The 19,790-nt window shown below is 46.1% G+C and overlaps 1 protein-coding gene across 1 annotated transcript in view; it reads left to right on the top strand.

Moving 5' to 3' along the window:
* Positions 1–2,864: 2,864 nt before the first annotated feature.
* The window catches only part of clybl (citrate lyase beta like), a 142,064-nt gene continuing 125,138 nt past the window's right edge, over positions 2,865–19,790 (top strand). The window contains exons 1-2 of the mRNA XM_078221553.1: positions 2,865–2,905; positions 10,384–10,461. Coding sequence (XP_078077679.1) covers positions 2,877–2,905; positions 10,384–10,461 — 107 coding nt within the window. The 5' untranslated portion in view covers positions 2,865–2,876. The remainder of the gene's footprint in view (positions 2,906–10,383; positions 10,462–19,790) is intronic.

Here is a 19,790-nt window from a genome sequence, read left to right as displayed (position 1 = left end):
GCTGCCCCAGATGTATCACAACTTGGTATGGCTCCTGCCAAGACCCCATTCACCCTGGACATACTCTCACCTTCTTCCACCAGGAAAAAGATACAAAAGTCTGAGATCATGTACCAACCAACTCAAGAACAGCTTCTGCCCTGCTGCCTTCAGACTTTTGAATGGACCTCCATATATTAAGTTGATCATGCTCTACACCCTAGCTATGACTGTAACACTACATTCTGCACGCTCCCGTTTCCTTCTCTATGAATGGTATGCTTTGTCTGTATAGCGTGCAAGAAACAATACTTTTTACTGTATTAAAAAGTACAGAAAATTCCACTCCCCACCCCCTCTCATACCCCCGCACCCCCACCCACAAAAAACCCCTCTCGCTGGGAATTGGAATGCCATTCATTCAAAGAACAAAGAACAATACAGCACAGGAACAGGCCCTTCGGCCCTCCAAGCCTGCGCCGCTCATGTGCCCAACTAGACCATTCGTTTGTATCCCTCTATTCCCAGTCTGTTCATGTGGCTATCTAGATAAGTCTTAAACGATCACAGCGTGTCCGCCTCAATCACCTTGCTTGGCAGTGCATTCCAGGCCCCCACCACCCTCTGTGTAAAATACATCCCCCTGACATCTGTGTTGAACCTTGTCCCCCTCACCTTGAACCCGTGACCCCTTGTGTTCGTCACCTCCGACCTGCGAAAAAGCTTCCCACTGTTCACCCTATCTATGCCCTTCATAATTTTATACACCTCTATTAGGTCGCCCCTCATCCTCTGTCTTTCCAGGGAGAACAACTCCAGTTTACCCAATCTCTCCTCATAGCTAAGACCCTCCATACCAGGCAACATCCTGGTAAACCTTTTCTGTACTCTCTCCAAAGCCTCCACGTCCTTCTGGTAGTGTGGCGACCAGAACTGGACGCAGTATTCCAAATGTGGCCTAACCAATGATCTATACAGCTACAACATCATATGCCAACTTTTATATTCTATGCCCCGTCCAATAAAGGCAAGCATGCCATATGCCTTCTTGACCACCTTCTCCACCAGTGCTGCCACCTTTAAGGATCTGTGGACCTGTACACCCAGGTCCCTCTGTGTGTCTATACTCCTGATGGTTCTGCCATTTATTGTATAGCTCCCCCGTACATTAGGTCTACCAAAATGCATCACTTCGCATTTATCTGGATTAAATTCCATCTGCCATTTCTCCGCCCAATGTTCCAGCCTATCTATATCCTGCTGTATTCTCTGACAATGTTCATCACTATCCGCAACTCCAGCAATCTTTGTGTCGTCCACAAACTTACTGATCACACCAGCTACATCTTCCTCCAAATCATTTATATATATCACAAGCAGCTGAGGTCCCAGTACAGAGCCCTGCGGAACACCACTAGTCACAGACCTCCAACCGGAAAAAGACCCCTCCACTGTTACCCTCTGTCTTCTATGGCTAAGCCAGTTCTCCACCCATCTAGCTAGCTCACCTTTTATCCCGTGAGATTTAACCTTTTGCACCAGCCTGCCATGAGGGACCTTGTCAAACGCTTTACTAAGATCCATATAGACGACATCCACGGCCCTTCCCTCGTCAATCGTTTTTGTCACCACCTCAAAAAACTCAACCAAATTTGTGAGGCATGATCTCCCTCATACAAAATCATGCTGTCTATTGCTAATGAGATTATTCAGTTCTAAATGCGCATATATCCTATCTCTAAGAATCTTCTCCAACAACTTCCCTACCACGGACGCCAATCATTAAGCAGCGGGAACAGGACACTCCCTCACAGGGGCAGAAATCCCCCTCTGCCAGAGCTGATTAGGAATCAACTTACGAACATACAAACAAAGAGTAGGCCACTCAGCCCCTTGAGCGTGCTCCACCATTCAATAAGATCATGGCTGACCTGATAGTAACCTGATATCTGCATCCCACCTACCCCCAGATAACGAATCAACCTCCCCCCGGTTTACGAAGAATCTATCCACCTCTGTCTTAAAAATATTCAAACACTCTGCTTCCATCACCTTTTCAGGAAGAGAGTTCCAGAGCCTCACCACCCACTGAGAGAAAATCATTCTCCTCACAGGTGGCACAGTGGGTTAGCACTGCTGTCTCACAGCTTCAGGCGCTCAGGTTCGATTCCCAGCTTGGGTCACTGTCTGTGTGGAGTCTGCATGTTCACCCCGTGTCCGCGTGGGTTTCCTCCGGGTGCTCCGGTTTCCTCCCACAGTCCGAAAGACGTGCTGGTTAGGGTGCATTGGCCGTGCTAAATTCGCCCTCAGTGTCCCCGAACAGGCGGCGGAGTGTGGCGACCAGGGGATTTTCACAGTAACTTCATTGCAGTGTTAAGGTAAGCCTTACTTGTGACACTAATAAATAAACTTTAAACTTAATATCATTCTGAGGTGCAGCATCACTTCTCCAGTGCGGCAGCAAGTTTAAAGGTGGTGTTGCATTTTCAAATAAACCTCAATAAGAAAAGGGAAAAAGTAAGGCAAAACAACTTGGTTATGGTTAAATAGAACAAAAAGCAAATGCAAAGTTGTGACAATAAATAAACTTTAAAACTTTACACAATCCACAGAAGCAGCCTCTCCGAGGGGCGGGGCTGTCCCGGGACCCCTACTCCTGCCAATCAAACTCCTCGGCCAATCAGTTTCCGGCACCACACACACCAATCAGCGGGCGGCTCCTTTCCCACCAATCAGTGGGCTGAACTCTTTGCACCAATCAGAGGGGAGACTCTCTCCGTCTACACCAGTCCGAGGGGAGACACTCTCTGTCTGCACCAATCAGCGGGCTGAACCCTCTGCACCAATCAGCGGTCTCGCTGTCTGCACCAATCAGCGGTCTGTCTCTGGGCGCTAAGATGGCGGCGGTGCGGAGCGGCGCTCGGCTGTAAGTGAGCGAGTGGCCGGGAACCGAGAGAGGCAGAGCGGGGCAAACCCCAAACCCCGGCCCGGGGCCCAGACCCGGGAACCGAGAGAGGCAGAGCGGGGCAAACCCCAAACCCCGCCTCGGGGCCCCGGCCTCCCCCCCCCCACACCCTGGGCTGCCAGGCCCGCTCTGGCCTCGCTCTGCCCGGGGTGCTGACTGGTATCCCCCGCGGCTCCTGTGTCCGGCAGCTTCCCCCTTCCTCACTCTGCACTGACCTGAGGAATCTGTCCTTGGCCCCTCTCCCTCGCCCTTGGAAATGTCCTCCATCAACATGGGATTAGCTTCCTCCCCCAGTCATTGCTGGCATCCATTTGATTTGATTTATTATTGTCACATGTATTAACATGATGTGGAGATGCCGGCGTTGGACTGGGGTGAACTATTAACATACAGTATTAACATACAGTGAAAAGTATTGTTTCTTGCGCGCTATACAGACAAAGCATACTGTTCCTAGAGAAGGGAACGAGAGAGTGCAGAATGTAGTGTTACAGTCATAGCTAGGGTGTAGAGAATGATCAACTTAGTGTGAGGTAGGTCCATTCAAAAGTCTGACAGCAGCAGGGAAGAAGCTGTTCTTGAGTCGGTTGGTACGTGACCTCCGACTTTTGTATCTTTTTCCTGACGGAGGAAGGTGGAAGAGAGAGTGTCCGGGGTGCGTGGGGTCCTTAATTATGTTGGCTGCTTTGCCGAGGCAGCGGGAAGTGTAGACAGAGTCAATGGATGGGAGGCTGGTTTTCGTGATGGATTGGGCTACATTCACAGCCCTTTGTAGTCTCTTGTGATCTTGGGCAGAGCAGGAGCCATACCAAGTGATACAACCAGAAAGAATGCTTTCTATGGTGGATCTGTAAAAGTCCAGCGTCTCTATCATAAAATCCATACAGCATAGAAAGAGACCATCCAGCCCATCGTGTCTGCACCAAATATCTGACAGAGCATTTATCCAGGCCTTATCTCCGTAACCCCATGTGTTTACTCCACTAATCCACCTAACTGACACATCTTTGGACACTAAGGGGCAAGTTTGCATGGTCAATCCACCTAACCTGCACATCTTTGGAATGTGGGAGGAAACTGGAGGAACCCCATCCAGACACCGGGAGAACATGCAAACTCCACACAGTCACCTGAGGGCCTGGGGAATTGCCATGGTGTTGAGGTGCCTGGGGGATAGGCAAATGATGGAGGGGGATTAGCGTGGGTTGGGAGGGACTAGGGAATCAGTGGAGTGATGTAAAGGCCTGGGGAACCAAGATGGAGGAAGGGGTGCCTGGGATTTGGGGGTGGATGTGGAGGGGTTGGTGAGGCGTGCTGGCACTTGTACATTTTTGGCTCACTATTCAATGTGTCTGATTGCACATTTTTCTATGTTAAAGGCAAGTTGTCATTGATGTCTTGCTTCCCATTGAGTGTAGTTCTGTAAGGTAGGCAGTTACCAATTTGTCAAAACTGTGCACTTGGACAATGAACGGTGTCAAAGAGGCAAAGCAAATAACTGCAGATGCAAAAGCAGAAAACGTTGGGGAGTATTGAGTAGGTCAGATGCAATGTATGAAAAATAACAAGTTCATATCAGGTGTGAACTCTTCCTCAGAAAGATGTTGCTGCTTTTCTCGGGGTATGTACTCCGGGGTCATTTCTTTGCAAAATTTTGTTTAACACACAATACGGATAGGATAGGCAGGTTAGCACTTTTTATGCTAAGTGGCGGCACGATGGCACAGTGGTTTGCACGGCTGCTTCACAGCGCCAGGGACCCGGGTTCAATTCCTGACTTGGGTCACTGTCTGTGTGGAGTCTGCACATTCTCCCCGTGTCTGCGTGGGTTTCCTCCGGGTGCTCCGGTTTCCTCCCACATTCTGAAAGACGTGCTGGTTAGGTGCATTGACCCAAACAGGCACCGGACTGTGGCGACTGGGGGAATTTCACAGTAACTTCATTGCAGTGTTAATGAAAGCCTTACTTGTGACTAATAAATAAACTTTTAGTGTTAATTTACTAAATTTGCAGGTGTGCAATGGATTAAAATGCCTATTTATTGCACTATGGGATATACCTGTGAGAAGTGCATCCATCTGCAGCTCCTCCAAAACCGTGTAAGGGAACTGGAGCTGGAGTTGGAGGAACTTAGGATCATTAGGGATGCAGAGATGGCCATAGACAGAAGCTTCAGGGATACAGTTACTCCGCGGAATGAAAATAGATGGGTGACGGTGAGAGGGGCTGGGAAGAAGCAGTCGGTGCAGGGATCCCCTGTGGTCGTTCCCCTTAGCAATAAGTATTCCGCTTTGGATACGGTTGAGGGGGACGACATACCAGTGGTGAGCCGCAGTGAGAGGATCTCCGGCACTGAGTCCGTCCCTGTGGCTCAGGAGGGTAAGGAGGAGAGCGGGAGGGCAATAGTTATTGGGGACTCGTTAGTTAGAGGGATAGATAGGAGGTTCTGTGGCAGCAAAAGAGACTCGAGGATGGTTTGTTGCCTACCGGATGCCAGGGTCCGTGACGTCTCGGACCGTGTTTTCCGGATTCTTAAGGGGGAGGGGAAACAGTCACAAGTCGTGGTACACATTGGTACCAACGACATAGGTAAGAGAAGGGACGGGGATTTAAAACAGGAATTTCGGGAGCTCGGCTGGAAGCTGAGAGCAAAGACAAAACATGTGGTCATCTCTGGTACGCTACCGGTGCCACGTGATAGCGAGTTGAGGAACAGGGAGAGAGTGCACTTAAACATGTGGTTGCAGGGATGGTGCAGGAGGGAGGGTTTCAGATACGTGGATAATTGGAACACGTTCTGGGGAAGGTGGGACCTCTACAAACAGGACGGGGTGCACCTGAACCAGAGGGGCACCAATATCCTGGGAGGGAAATTTGCTACGGCTCTTCAGGGGGATTTAAACTAATTTGTCAGGGGAGTGGGAAAAGGAGTTGTAGTCCAGAAGTCAGTGGTGAGGTATTGGGGAAGGTATCAAGGTCAAGGGTGGGTACCGGTAGACAGGAAGATGGGTTGAAGTGTGTCTACTTCAATGCAAGGAGCATCCGGAACAAGGTGGATGAACTTGGGGCGTGGATTGCTACTTGGGACTACGATGTTGTGGCCATTACGGAGACGTGGGTAGAACAAGGACAGGAATGGTTGTTGGACGTTCCGGGGTATAGATGTTTCAGTAAGTGTAGGGAAGCTGGTAAAAGAGGTGGAGGAGTAGCATTGTTAATCAAGGATAGTTTAACGGCTGCGGAAAAGCACTTTGAGGGGGATATGCACACTGAGGTAATATGGGCTGCAGTTAGAAACAGGAAAGGAGCGGTCACGTTGCTAGGAGTTTACTATAGGCCCCCAAATAGTAATAGAGATGTGGAGGAAGAAATTGCTAAGCAGATTATGGATACGTGTGGGGGTCACAGGGTAGTTGTCATGGGGGACTTTAACTTTCCAAATATTGATTGGAACCTTTGTAGGTCAAATAGTTTGGATGGGGCACTTTTTGTGCAGTGTGTGCAGGAGGGTTTCCTGACACAATATGTGGATAGGCCGACAAGGGGTGAGGCCACATTGGATTTGGTACTGGGAAATGAACCGGGCCAAGTGTTAGATTTGGTTGTGGGAGAGAACTTTGGAGATAGTGACCACAATTCGGTGTCTTTTGTTATTGCAATGGAGAGGGATAGGGCCGGACGGCAGGGCAAGGCTTACAATTGGGGAGAGGTAATTATGATGCGATTAGGCAAGAATTAGGGGGCATAAGATGGGAACAGAAACTGTCAGGGAAAGGCACTGATGAAAAGTGGAACTTTTTCAAGGAACAAATACTGGGTGTCCTTGATAGGTATGTCCCTGTCAGGCAGGGAGGAAATGGCCGAGTGAGGGAACCGTGGTTCACAAAAGAGGTGGAATGTCTTGTGAAAAGGAAGAGGGAAGCTTATGTAGGGATGAGGAAACAAGGTTCAGATGGCTCGACTGAGGGTTACAAGTTAGCAAGGAACGAGCTGAAAAAGGGGCTGAGGAGAGCTAGGAGGGGACATGAGAAGTCCTTGGCGGGTCGGATCAAGGAAAACCCCAAGGCTTTTTACTCTTATGTGAGGAATAAAAGAATGACCAGGGTGAGGTTAGGGCCGGTCAAGGACAGTGGTGGGAACTTGTGTATGGAATCAGTAGAGATAGGCGAGGTGATGAATGAATACTTTTCTTCAGTGTTCACCAAGGAGAGGGGCCATGTTTTTCAGGAAGAGAAGGTGTTACAGGCTAATAGGCTGGAGGAAATAGATGTTCGGAGGGAGGATGTATTGGCAGTTTTGAATAAACTGAAGGTCGATAAGTCCCCTGGGCCTGATGAAATGTATCCTAGGATTCTTTGGGAGGCGAGGGATGAGATTGCAGAGCCTTTGGCTTTGATCTTTGGGTCCTCGCTGTCCACGGGGATGGTGCCAGAGGACTGGAGAGTGGCAAATGTTGTTCCTCTGTTTAAGAAAGGGAATAGAAATGACCCTGGTAATTATAGACCGGTTAGTCTGACTTCGGTGGTTGGTAAATTGATGGAAAAGGTCCTTAGGGATGGGATTTACGACCATTTAGAAAGATGCGGATTAATCCGGGATAGTCAGCACGGATTTGTGAAGGGCAAATCGTGCCTCACAAATTTGATAGAATTTTTTGAGGAGGTAACTAGGTGTGTTGATGAAGGTAGGGCGGTTGATGTCATATACATGGATTTTAGTAAGGCGTTTGATAAGGCCCCCCATGGTCGGCTTATGATGAAAGTAAGGAGGTGTGGGATAGAGGGAAAGTTGGCCGATTGGATAGGTAACTGGCTGATCGAAGACAGAGGGTGGTGGTGGATGGAAAATTTTCGGACTGGAGGCAGGTTGCTAGCGGAGTGCCGCAGGGATCGGTGCTTGGTCCTCTGCTCTTTGTGATTTTTATTAATGACTTAGAGGAGGGGGCTGAAGGGTGGATCAGTAAATTTGCTGATGACACCAAGATTGGTGGAGTAGTGGATGAGGTGGAGGGCTGTTGTAGGCTGCAAAGAGACATAGATAGGATGCAAAGCTGGGCTGAAAAATGGCAAATGGAGTTTAACCCTGATAAATGTGAGGTGATTCATTTTGGTAGGACTAATTTAAATGTGGATTACAGGGTCAAAGGTAGGGTTCTGAAGACTGTGGAGGAACAGAGAGATCTTGGGGTCCATATCCACAGATCTCTAAAGGTTGCCACTCAAGTGGATAGAGCTGTGAAGAAGGCATATAGTGTGTTAGCTTTTATTAACAGGGGGTTGGAGTTTAAGAGCCGTGGGGTTATGCTGCAACTGTACAGGACCTTGGTGAGACCGCATTTGGAATATTGCGTGCAATTCTGGTCACCTCACTCTAAGAAGGATGTGGAAGCGCTGGAAAGAGTGCAGAGGAGATTTACCAGGATGCTGCCTGGTTTGGAGTGTCGGTCTTATGAGGAAAGGTTGAGGGAGCTGGGGCTGTTCTCTCTGGAGCGGAGGAGATTGAGGGGAGACTTAATAGAGGTTTATAAAATGATGAAGGGGATAGATCGAGTGAACGTTCAAAGACTATTTCCTCGGGTGGATGGAGCTATTACGAGGGGGCATAACTATAGGGTTCACGGTGGGAGATATAGAAAGGATATCAGAGGTAGGTTCTTCACGCAGAGAGTGGTTGGGGTGTGGAATGGACTGCCTGCAGTGATAGTGGAGTCAGACACTTTAGGAACATTTAAGCGGTTATTGGATAGGCACATGGAGCACACCAGGATGGTAGGGAGTGGGATAGCTTGATCTTGGTTTCAGATGAAGGTCGGCACAACATCGTGGGCCGAAGGGCCTGTTCTGTGCTGTACTGTTCTATGTTCTATGTTCTATGTACTGTGAATGCTTTCTGCGGTCCATTTGTTTCTTCCCTCTGTCCCACCAGGTGGTATTGACTGCTGTTGGGTTTCCTCCTTGCATTTTCTCGTCCATCACAGCATTGCCACACTCCCTGCACTGAGTACCAGCCTAGTGGAACTTGAACCCACTTAAGCACTGGGTACCAACTGGCAGGTGCATTATCACCTGTGCTAAGTGGAAACTTACCCTGTTTACCTCAATTAACCTTTAGCAGCTGTATCAATTCCTCGAACCATCAGAATGATTTACCTATTTGGCAGTTGTATTGTATACAGGTTTTCAATGAATGGTTGTGGCGATTAAGATCACTGCTACTTTGGGGTGGCAAAGTGGTTAGCACTGCTGCCTCAGTGCCAGGGACCCGGGTTCGATTCCTGGCTTCGGCCACTGTCTGTGTGGAGTTTGCCCATTCTCCCCGTGTTTGCGTGGGTCTCCTCCGGGTGTTCCATTTTCCCCCCACAGTCCAAAGATGTGCGAGTTAGGTAGATTGTCCATGCTACATTGCTCAATGTCAGGGGGATTAGCAGGGTAAATGCATGTAGTTACGGGGATAGGGCCTGGGTGGGATTGTGGTCAGTGCAGACTCGATGGGCCGAATGGCTTTCTGCACTGTAGGATTCTATGATTTCTGAACATGAAGGTTAAGGATATGCTTTGTACCTACTGAGGGTTCTAAAAGTAAGATTTATGTGTGAACCAATGTTTAATTTGAAAAGTGATGTGCAGAAGGTAATTGATAACCCATTGTATTCCAATGTTGCATATTTGGAGGCTTTCCTTCTCCCCCGAAGCAAAACTATCTCTGTTTTTCTACTGTGTTTAATGTGCTTAGAATTGATTCAACAAAAAGGAATGGATTTGATTCAGGCTTTTAATTTTCCTGAGGCTTCTTAACATTGTTAAGCTTGTCCACCATCCACAAGACACAAGTCAGGAGTGTTATGGAATACTCTCCATTTGTCTGGATGAGTGCAGCTCCAACAATACGCAAGAAGCTCAACACCATCGAGGACAAAGCAGCCCCGCTTGGTTGCTACCCCTTCCACAACACCATTCCCTCCACTACTGATGCACAATGGCAGCAATATGTACTATCTACAAGTTGCACTGGAGGAACTCACCAAGGCTCCTTAGATAGCGCCTTGCAAACCCACAACCACTACCGTCTGGAAGGACAAGGGCAGTAGTCACCTGGGAACACCACCACCTGGAGGTTCCCCTCCGAGTGACTCACCATCCTGACTTGAAAATATATTGCCATTCCTTCACTGTCGCTGAGTCAAAACCCTGTAATTCCATCCCTCACAGCACTGTGGGTGTACCTACACCTCAGGGACTGCAGTGGCTCAAGAGGCCAGCTCACCACCCTCTACTGACGGGCAAGAAGTACTGACCCAGCCCACGTCCCATAAGTGAATTTTAAAAAATTATCTAAGTGTTAGTAAAATTGCTTTACTTCCATTTGATTGCCTTCGTTCAAGATGGTGACTGCTTAGCCTGACCTTAAAGCTAGAGTTAATGCTGTAATCCCTCCCACAGGATCTCCACCAATGTCACAAGATGGTTTTCTCCAAAGCGTAACATCTGCTTCAGAACCATTGACGGAGGAATTTACTCGTGAGTAAACTATTGCAGTTGAACATGATCAAAAGCGTTCTATTTGCCAGTTAGGCCATATCTGAAGCTGCTTGTGGAAATCCTGTTCCCTTGTCATACAGGACAGAAGGAGTCACTTGGCCCATCTCGCCAATCAGTCTCACACCCCTTGCTCTTTGCCCACAGTCCTGTAATTTTTCTCCAAGTATTTATCCAGTTCCATTTTGTATATCCAGACCCCTCATCTCTGAGCTTCTTGTTATATTTCTGTTGTCACTGAACTTATCTTCTGAGTTTTCTCCCATTTTTTCCCTTCTCCTCTATTCCTGGGGCATGGTTTCACCGATCATTCTCCAAGTGACCATACGTCAGCCTTACCAGGAGGCAATTCAACCTGGGGTGAGGATCACGTTCAAGTTCACCCCTTTCCTTACTGAACCAAGGTCGTTGATACATCAGGGTAGCAATAATTGACGTCTGTATTTGAGTTGATCTTGGGTACCCCAGTACGCTTGAGTTTGTTTTCAGAAATAGTCTCAGGTGTTTAATGCTTCTTATTGAAATAAAACAATAATCACTTGTGTTTCACTGCTTTCTCTCATCTGGAAAACCCGTGTGTCATTATTCTGCTCAGTGCCACACACTAGTTCCAAGCGACACGGTCGCACAGTGATTAGCACTGCTGCCTCTCAGTGCCAGGGACCTGGGTTCAATTCCCAGCTTGGGCCACTGTCTGTACGGAGTCTGCACATTCTCCCCGTGTCTGTCCCGGGTTTCCTCTGGCTGCTCCAGTTTCCTCCCACAGTCCAAAGATGTGCAGGTTAGGTGGATTGGCCACGCTAAATTGTCCTGTCATGTCCAAAGATATGCCCAATCCATCACGCAAACCAGCCTCCCATCCATTGACTGACTACACTTCCTGCTGCCTCGGCAAAGCAGCCAGCATAATTAAGGACCCCACGCACACCAGACATTCTCTCTTTCACCTTCTTCCTTCGGGAAAAAGATACAGAAGTCTGAGGTCACGTACCAACCGACTCAAGAACACTTCTTCCCTGCTGCTGTCAGGCTTTTGAATGGACCTATTCCTCTCATTAAGTTGATCTTTCTCTACACCCTAGCCATGACTGTAACACTACATTCTGCACTCTCTCATTTCTTTCTCTATGAATGGTAGGTTTTGTCTGTATAGCGTGCAGGAAACAATACTTTTCACTGTATGTTAATGCATGTGACAAATCAAATCAAAGATATGTAGGTTAGATGGATTAGCAGGGTAAATATGTGGGGCTATGGGGAGAGGATCTGGCTGGGATGCTCTGTTGGAGAGTCAGTGCAGACTCAGCGGGCTGAATGGCCTCCTTCTGCACTGTAGGGATTCTGTGATGATTAAGGGGGAGAGCTAACTGGTGGTGATTTAACCTGAGGATCATCACGCCTCAGGTGAGGGGCAAGGTTGAGAGGTGGGGCCTTCTTGATGATGAAAATGAGGTTTTACCTGTAAAGTTATTTTATAAAATCTTAACTTGACAAAATTGTGAATAATTTATTTTGTTTCATTCGTTCAAAGTGGACCAAAGAACAGGTAATATCAGAATAGGCAGAATGTTAGGAAATGTAAATACATGAATTGGCAGGCAATTAACAAAAGCCTCGATTAAACTTGGAAACAAGGTACTGTGGATGGTTGGAAATCTGAAAGTGCTGGAAACACCCAGCAGTTCTGGCAGCGTCTGTGGAGAAAGAAGCAGTGTTGATGTTTCAGGTCAGTAACCTTTCATCATATGTTCTGGCGAGAGGTTACTGCCCTGAAATGTTCGGACAAGTATTCTTCCCGGTGTGAGGTTAAAATGTGTCATTAAGATTCATCCCCTGGAGTTGTTTCCATACCATGTATAAGTGTTGTTTTGATAATTCCCCAAAATTATCATTCTTTTGTAGTGTGAGTTATGACATATTGTGTCGAGATGGATGTGTTAATTGACAGTGTCATCAGTTCTGAATAGCGCAGGAATTAATCCGATCAGGATCTTAAATCCTGTGCTTTAAGGAACGGATTGATGTAAACAACAGTTCATTTAGCACATATCATTTATACAGATTCTTCTCTTGTCTCTGTTTTTCTCAAAATACTCGATGGTTCATTTAATAAGCAGTATGATGATTTCTCAGGTTAAGCCCAAAACTGCAGCTGCTGGAAATCTGAAAATGCTGGAAATCACTCAGCAAGTCAGGCAGCAACTGTGGAGAGTGAAGCAGAGTTAACATTTCAGGTCAGTGATCTTTCGTCAGAACTGGAATAGCGACCGTAATAGTTTCTCATCAAGTGCTGAGACAGGAAATAGGTGAGGAAAGCACAAATGGGAAGATCTGTGACAGGGTGATGGGAAAGAGAGATTAAAATAACAAGAGGGATGATGGTGCAAGGCAGAAGGAGGCGGTAATGGGGCAAGTACCATCTGAAACTTATAACAAGGCTATTTGCCAATGTTCCTGTTGACTTTCCTCCTCCTTCGTCACACTCCTTACTCATAGAAAGCTCATAGAATCCGACAGTACCGAAGGAGGCCATTTGGCCCATCAAGTCTGCACTGACCACAATCCCACCCGGGCCCTATCCCCATGAATCCATGCATTTACTCTAGCTAGTGCCCCTAACACTGAGGATCAAATTAGCATGGCCAATCCACCTAACCTGCACATCTTTGAAGTGTGGGAGGAAACTGGAGCACCCGGAGGAAACCCACGCAGACATGGGGAGAATGTACAGAGTTCGCACAGACAGCGACCCAAGCCGGAGATCGACCCCGGGTCCCTGGCACTGTGAGGCAGCAGTGCTAACCACTGTGCAAAACCTGTTCAAAATTTGTATGGCTGTGGTTTTCTACCCATCCCACATTGCCTTTCCTCCTCTCCTTCCTGACATGCTGGACTGCTGTCAGCTCGCAGAGGACTAAAGTACATCACCTAGAAGTTGCTCTCTATATTTGAGCTAGCCAGTGAGAGCTAACTGGATATGTAACTTGAGCTTGAAATTGTTGTTCCTACATGCTGCAGTAGCTGTTTAACAGGGAATCGGGAACCCTGGATGATTTTTCCCTTTTTTCCATAGAGCCGGACTGAGGGACAATTTAACCCCTCTGCTGCTGACTTGGCAGTGATAAACTAATTCACCCCAGGTAGGATATCACAGCTCCGTGACTGAATCCCACAGCTGATGAATCGGGGACTGAGCAAGACAGATATGTTCAGTTCTGCTGAAGAGGTTTTTTTTATAATGTTCATTACTCTGAGAAGGAGGAAAGACTTGCATTGTTGTAGCGCCTGTCACAACCTCCCCACGAACAGCAATATGATGATGATCTCTTTTTATGAAGTTGGTTGAGAGGTGACTTTTGCCCAAGGCACTAGGGAGAGCTCGCCATCAGAATACTGCCGCAGGATCTTCTTACATCCAGCTGAGGGAGCAGATGGAGCTTTGCTTCAACATCTCATCCAAAAAGCCATCATTTCCATCAGTGCAACGTTCCCTCATTACTGTATTTGTGTGTCAGCCTGTCTGCCTTGTACTCCAGCCTCTGGAGTTGGAACTTGAGCCCACAGTTTTCTGATTCGAGAGGGGAGAGTGCGATCCCCTGAGCCAACTGTTGGGAATTTACTTCAAACGCAGGGATACAGTACACATCCATGCAAGAATGCAGAGCTCTGAATTTCAGGACTCACCAGCGCTGGAAGAGTTAAGTTCGCCCTTGTTGGTTTTAGAAAGAAATTGTGATTCAATCATCAATTTTCCTTGTACTGTACACTGTCAGGTTATAAACATCTGCACTTAATTTGTAAAAGAAGTTAATGAGAAACTTCAAACAATTTAAATGTCAATTACAAAGAAAGCGCGGTTTGAAAATTCCATTAATCTGTCCATATTGAGCATCAAACCATGTTTCCCAGGTGTATGTAATTCATGGCAGATGACATTCCTAAGACCCAATTATAGAGGTTGTGCTAATCCTCAGCACAGAATTGAGCGCAAGAGCGTACAGAGTATCTGTCACACCGTGTTATGGCCGCTTTGAGACATGGGCTAGACTATATTACTGTACATAAACTTTGTCACATTGATAATGAAGTTGAGCAACAAAGATATCAGTGACTCGGACAGATGAGGATTGTGAACTTTAGCTTACTGCTGTTGGTTCTGCAACAGTGTAAAATGTAAGTGACTGGAGGTGAAGGGAAAGGTTAACAATTTAGTTTTCCACAGATTTCTCTTAAATCAATGTTTGCTTGCAGTTATGTAGAACCCGACGTCCAAACGTCTCAGAATGGTCCAGCAGTGGTTCAGTTGGTTTTGAAGTTCATTGACTGTTGCTACGTAGGAATGTACACTGCAATGTTCAGCACAGGCATTTGTTGTGAAAGGTATGTTTTATTTTTCTGCAAAGTTCGAATGTCTTGCCTGCTTTCTACTGCGGGCTGCATTGTATCAAGAACACCATCGTGACAAAGATTAAGTAATATCCCAAAGGAAAAAATTGACTGCAAGTATGAAGTCGACAAGTGATGAAAGTAGCCCTGAGGTTGTCAATTAAAAAGGCAAGGCCTGGAACTGATAAGTTAATGGGCAGTTTCCCCTTGGCCTGCAGAAGCTTTAAAGTGCAGGTTATAAAAATCAGAAGTGTAATCTATTTCCTACAACATATCCAATTAAGGCTAGCCACTTAGACTCTTGCAGATTTTTTTTTTCTTTCAGTTTGGGTTAACTGATAAAGTGCTGAATGGACTGTGACACAGCAACAGTAAAGCAAAGGCTGGCCTGTTTTGTTCGCTACAAGTGCAGATAATAGCGAATGTGAGCTTTTTTGCACAGAAGTAGGTTAAACTTAATCTGACTGAAGTCAATTATGTAGAAATGTCAGAATTGCTGTTCATTTCGGGAGTACTTAGAAATTATGTGTAATTTTTAATAAGGGAGGTGGCATGTTTTTGAATTTTAACTTCACTACGTATTTGCTTAAAGGTTACCAGGTGAAACATGATACTGTTCACTCTGACATTAACAATGACTGTGAATTTACTCCACAATATTATTGATCAAGGATAATGTATACCTATAAGTGAACTACAAGGCAGTAATTCAGCTGTCTGGTTTCAGTGCTGTGATGCTGCATCACTTCTTCCAATTTATTTTGACTCCCATTCCGGGGTGCTTTTGGAATAAAAGCCGGGATGTTCTCCTGGCTGCTTTTTGTGCCTCGATCAAGATCAATAAAAGAGATTATCAGATCAGAATCTCATTGCTGTTTGTGGGACCTTGCTGTGTGCAAATTGGCTGCCTCGTTTGCTACATTACAACAGCAACTACACATCAAAAATTGCTTAATTGGCTGTAAAGAGGTTTGGGAGGTTTGAGGTTGTAAAAGGATCTGTATAAATGCAAGTCTTTCTTATGTGCATCTTTACAATTTAGAATATACGTCAGTCATTGAATTCGTTATTCATTTTGATCTTTCTTCGTGACGGACATGTGTAATTATGTTTCAGCACCCATACTGAAGAAGCTTAAATGTAGAGAAATTGAAATTCCAATCACAAACGCTTTCAATGTAATTATTTCAATGATAATAAATATTAAAATCAAAAAATCTTGGCTGTATCTTTTGTTACTGCTAAATGCACAGCTCAGTGAATTGTGCTCCATCTCCTGTTGTAGAAAAGCACCTGCAATGGTTTCTCTTCCCTTCCATGCACTATTACCTCTGGTGTCCTTGAAGGTTTAATCTCAGCCCCTTCCTAGTTCTCATCTACACAATGCTTTCCACAGACATCCAAAAACACAGCATCAGTTTCCACATGTACGCTGACAACACCCAGCTCTGCCTCGCCACCAGCACCTCTTTCAACCCTTCCACTGTCTCCAAATTGTCAGCCTGCTTATCCAACATCCAGTACTGGACGAGCAATAAATTCCACCAAATGAATATTGGGAAGACCAAAGCCATTGTTTTCAGTCCCCGCTGCAAATTCTGTTCCCTGGATTCCCATTCCTCTCCCTGGGTGCTGTCCGATGCCAAACCAGAGTATTCACAACCTTGGTGTAGGGCTACATACCTGCACCATCCTTCAGCTAGACTACTTCCATCTCTGTAACAACAGCCAACTCTTAGCTCCTGCCGCAACCCTCATCCCGGCCTTTGTTACCTTAAGGCTTGACTGTTCCAATATTGTGGCTGGTCTCCCACCGTGCATCCTTCATAAACTTAATGTTCATCCAAAGCTCACGGTCAGGCTCTGGGTTATGGAAATTGGTCTCCAAATTTTCTGCCTTGCTCCTTTAAGACCCTCCTCAGTCCCTATTACTTGACTAAGCCTGTCTTAATACCTGCTTAAGTGGTTCATCTGGGCGGCACAGTGGTTAGCACTGCTGCCTCACAGCACCAGGGACTTGGTTTCAATTCCAGCCTCGGGTCACTGTCTGTGTGGAGTTTGCACATTCTCCCCGTGTCTGTGTGAGTTTCCTCCGGGTGCTCCGGTTTCCTCCCACACTCTAAAGATGTGCGGGTTAGGTTGATTGGCCATGGTAAATTGCCCTTAGTGTCAGGGGGATTAGCAGGGTAACACTTGGGATTATGGGGCTCGGGCCTGTGTGGGATTGTTGTTGGTGCAGGCTGAATGGGATCCTTCTGCAATGTAAGGATTCTATGATTGTCACACGATGGTGCTCCCGTGAAGCACATTGGGATGTTTTACTATGTTCTATAGGTACAAATAAAAACAAAAAATGCTGAAAAACTCTGTGGCAACATCTGTGGAGAGAGAGAGAGACAGTTAATGTTTTGCGTCTAATATTCTTCAGAGCTCTGCCAGGCTGCTGAGTTTTTCCAGCATTTTCTGTCTTTATTTCAGGTTTCCAGCATCCGCAGTATTTTGCTTTTACTATAGATACAACAGCATCTTTAAGATTTTCCCACAGGAAGAGAGGACATATCAGGATTACTGGAGGTTTGTTACCTGATATAATGTGCTCTGTACCATAAGATCGGCACAGTGGTTAGCACTGCTGCCTCACAGCGCCAGGGACCCGGGTTCAATTTTGACCTTGGGTCACTGTGCGGAGTCTGCGCGTTCTCCCCGCGTCTGCGTGGGTTTCCTCCGGGTTCTCCGGTTTCCTCCCACAGTCCAAAGATGTGCAGGTTAGGTTGATTGCTCATGATGAATTGACCCTAGTGTGGGGAGATTAGGAGAGTAAATACGTGCGGTTATGGGAATAGGGCCTGGGTGGGATTGTGGTCAGTGCAGACTTGATGGGCTGAATGGCCTCCTTCTGCACTGTAGGGATTCTATGGAAAAACAAAACAAACGAAGAAGTGTGTGTGTGTATGTCACAGTATCTGTGCCTTGTATTTGTATCATCGTTTACGATTCCTTTGGGGTGCCACAATGCATCTCACATTTAATAAGTCACCATTTCTATATAAGCAGGCTTAATAACCAGCTTGCACACAGCAAGATCCCATAAACTGCAAATGAGCTGAATTGAGGGAGAAATCCCTGCTTTTCAGATATATCCTTTGGATCTTTTATGTCCCTTTTGTTGAGGCATTCAGTTTAATCTCGGACAACAGATAGCACTTCCGACAGCACAGCTTTCCCTCCGTACTGCATCGAATCACCGGTCTGGATGGATCTTGAACCCTTCAGTGTGAATGGACATGCGGCATGTTTTCTTCGATCCCCAACAGAATTATTTCACAGCCTGTGGCTCAGTTTAAACAGCATTTTTGGAGAATAGAAACCCAGATAAACTTTTAATGAAAGCGTGTTAAAAATCAAGTAAAAGAATGTGGATAATATTTTGAAAATGAAGGATGTAAACAAAAATCTGGTATTTTTCAGTGAAAAAACTAGCAACCTGGAGTTCTAATCATCATATAAGAGCTTTTCCATTCCCACATCTTAGCTATAACCTCCTTCACAGGCAGAATCCTCCATTAATGTTCAGTGCTATGTTAGTATCATCTTATCACAGAATTGTTACAGCATAGGAGGCCATTTGACCCATCATGTCTGTACTGGCTCCAAACAAGCATTGTGGATTCGTGCCATTCCCTTACCTTTTCCCCCCGTCCCTCTGCGCATTGTTTCTATTCAGGTTATCATCTAATTCCCTTTTGGATGCCTCGATTGATACCAAAGGAATTGTCAGTTTACTAATTTTATTTCATAGTAAAATGCATCAGGTTTCACCCTTCCACAATGACAGGACCAAATTATGAGGAATTAATGGATATCATTGTTTAAGGAATTGAGATCCACTTGGGCACTGGGTCAGCAGCTTCCTCCTGCCTCATATCAATTTTTGCCTCTTCTTTCCCCTCACCCATAAGCAAAAGTTTATTTATTAGTCACAAGTAACGTTGACATTAACACCGCAGTGAAGTTACTGTGAAATCCCCCCAGTTGCCACATTCCAGCACCTGTTCAGGTCAATGCACCTAACCAGCATGTCTTTCGGACAGTGGGAGGAAACTGGAGAAAGCCCACGCAGACACGGGGAGAACACGCAGACACGGGGAGAACATGCAAACTCCACACAGACAGTGACCCAAGCCGGGAATCGAACCCGGGTCCCTGGCGCTGTGAGGCAGCAGTGCTAACCCACTGTGCCACCGTGCCGTTCAAGTCACCTCTTTTGCTTTTGAGGTGTTATCGATCCAATTCCTCAATCACACAGTTATCTTTCCTTGGGCCAACGTCCATTACCATCTATCTCTTAAGGTGTTGTGCCCATACTCTTTAGGACTACAGCAATCACAGCTCAAAGAGACGAAAGATTAAAATACAGAAATCTCAGCAGGCACTCAGTCCAGTGCACAACGAGGTGCTGTACTGTCGGACGTGCCATGTTTCGGATGAAAAGTTTAATCTGAGACCCTTCAAGTGGATGCAAATGAGTATACAGCATTATTCCGAAGGGGAGTTCTCCGCAGTGCTGAAGGCCTCTATCCCTGAAGCAGATTATCTGCTCATTCTGGTATCGCTTGCTGTGAGGGAATTAACAGCCACATCCACATGTAGACTTTACAACACTCTTACTATACAGTTCTTTTTTTAAAAAAAGCATTCAGAAGCTTTTGCAAATTTTGTCGATTCAAATTTGGCCAGTGCAGTTATTATAACACAAATGAATAACTTCTCATATCACAAGAGAATCGTCTCTACAAAATTAGACAATACTTCTAACACAAAATTTAAACATTCCTTGATCATTTTAAGTATTTTTCTGTTATTCAGTTTGAACCTTGTAGGGGGCTTAGGGGTGATTTTATAGAGGTCTATAAAATAATAACGGA

Source organism: Mustelus asterias, chromosome 10 (genome assembly GCF_964213995.1).
Source record: "Mustelus asterias chromosome 10, sMusAst1.hap1.1, whole genome shotgun sequence".
NCBI classification, from domain to species: Eukaryota; Metazoa; Chordata; class Chondrichthyes; order Carcharhiniformes; family Triakidae; genus Mustelus; species Mustelus asterias.
Note: the sequence above shows the minus strand (reverse complement) of the source record. Positions and strands in the feature narration are given on the sequence as shown.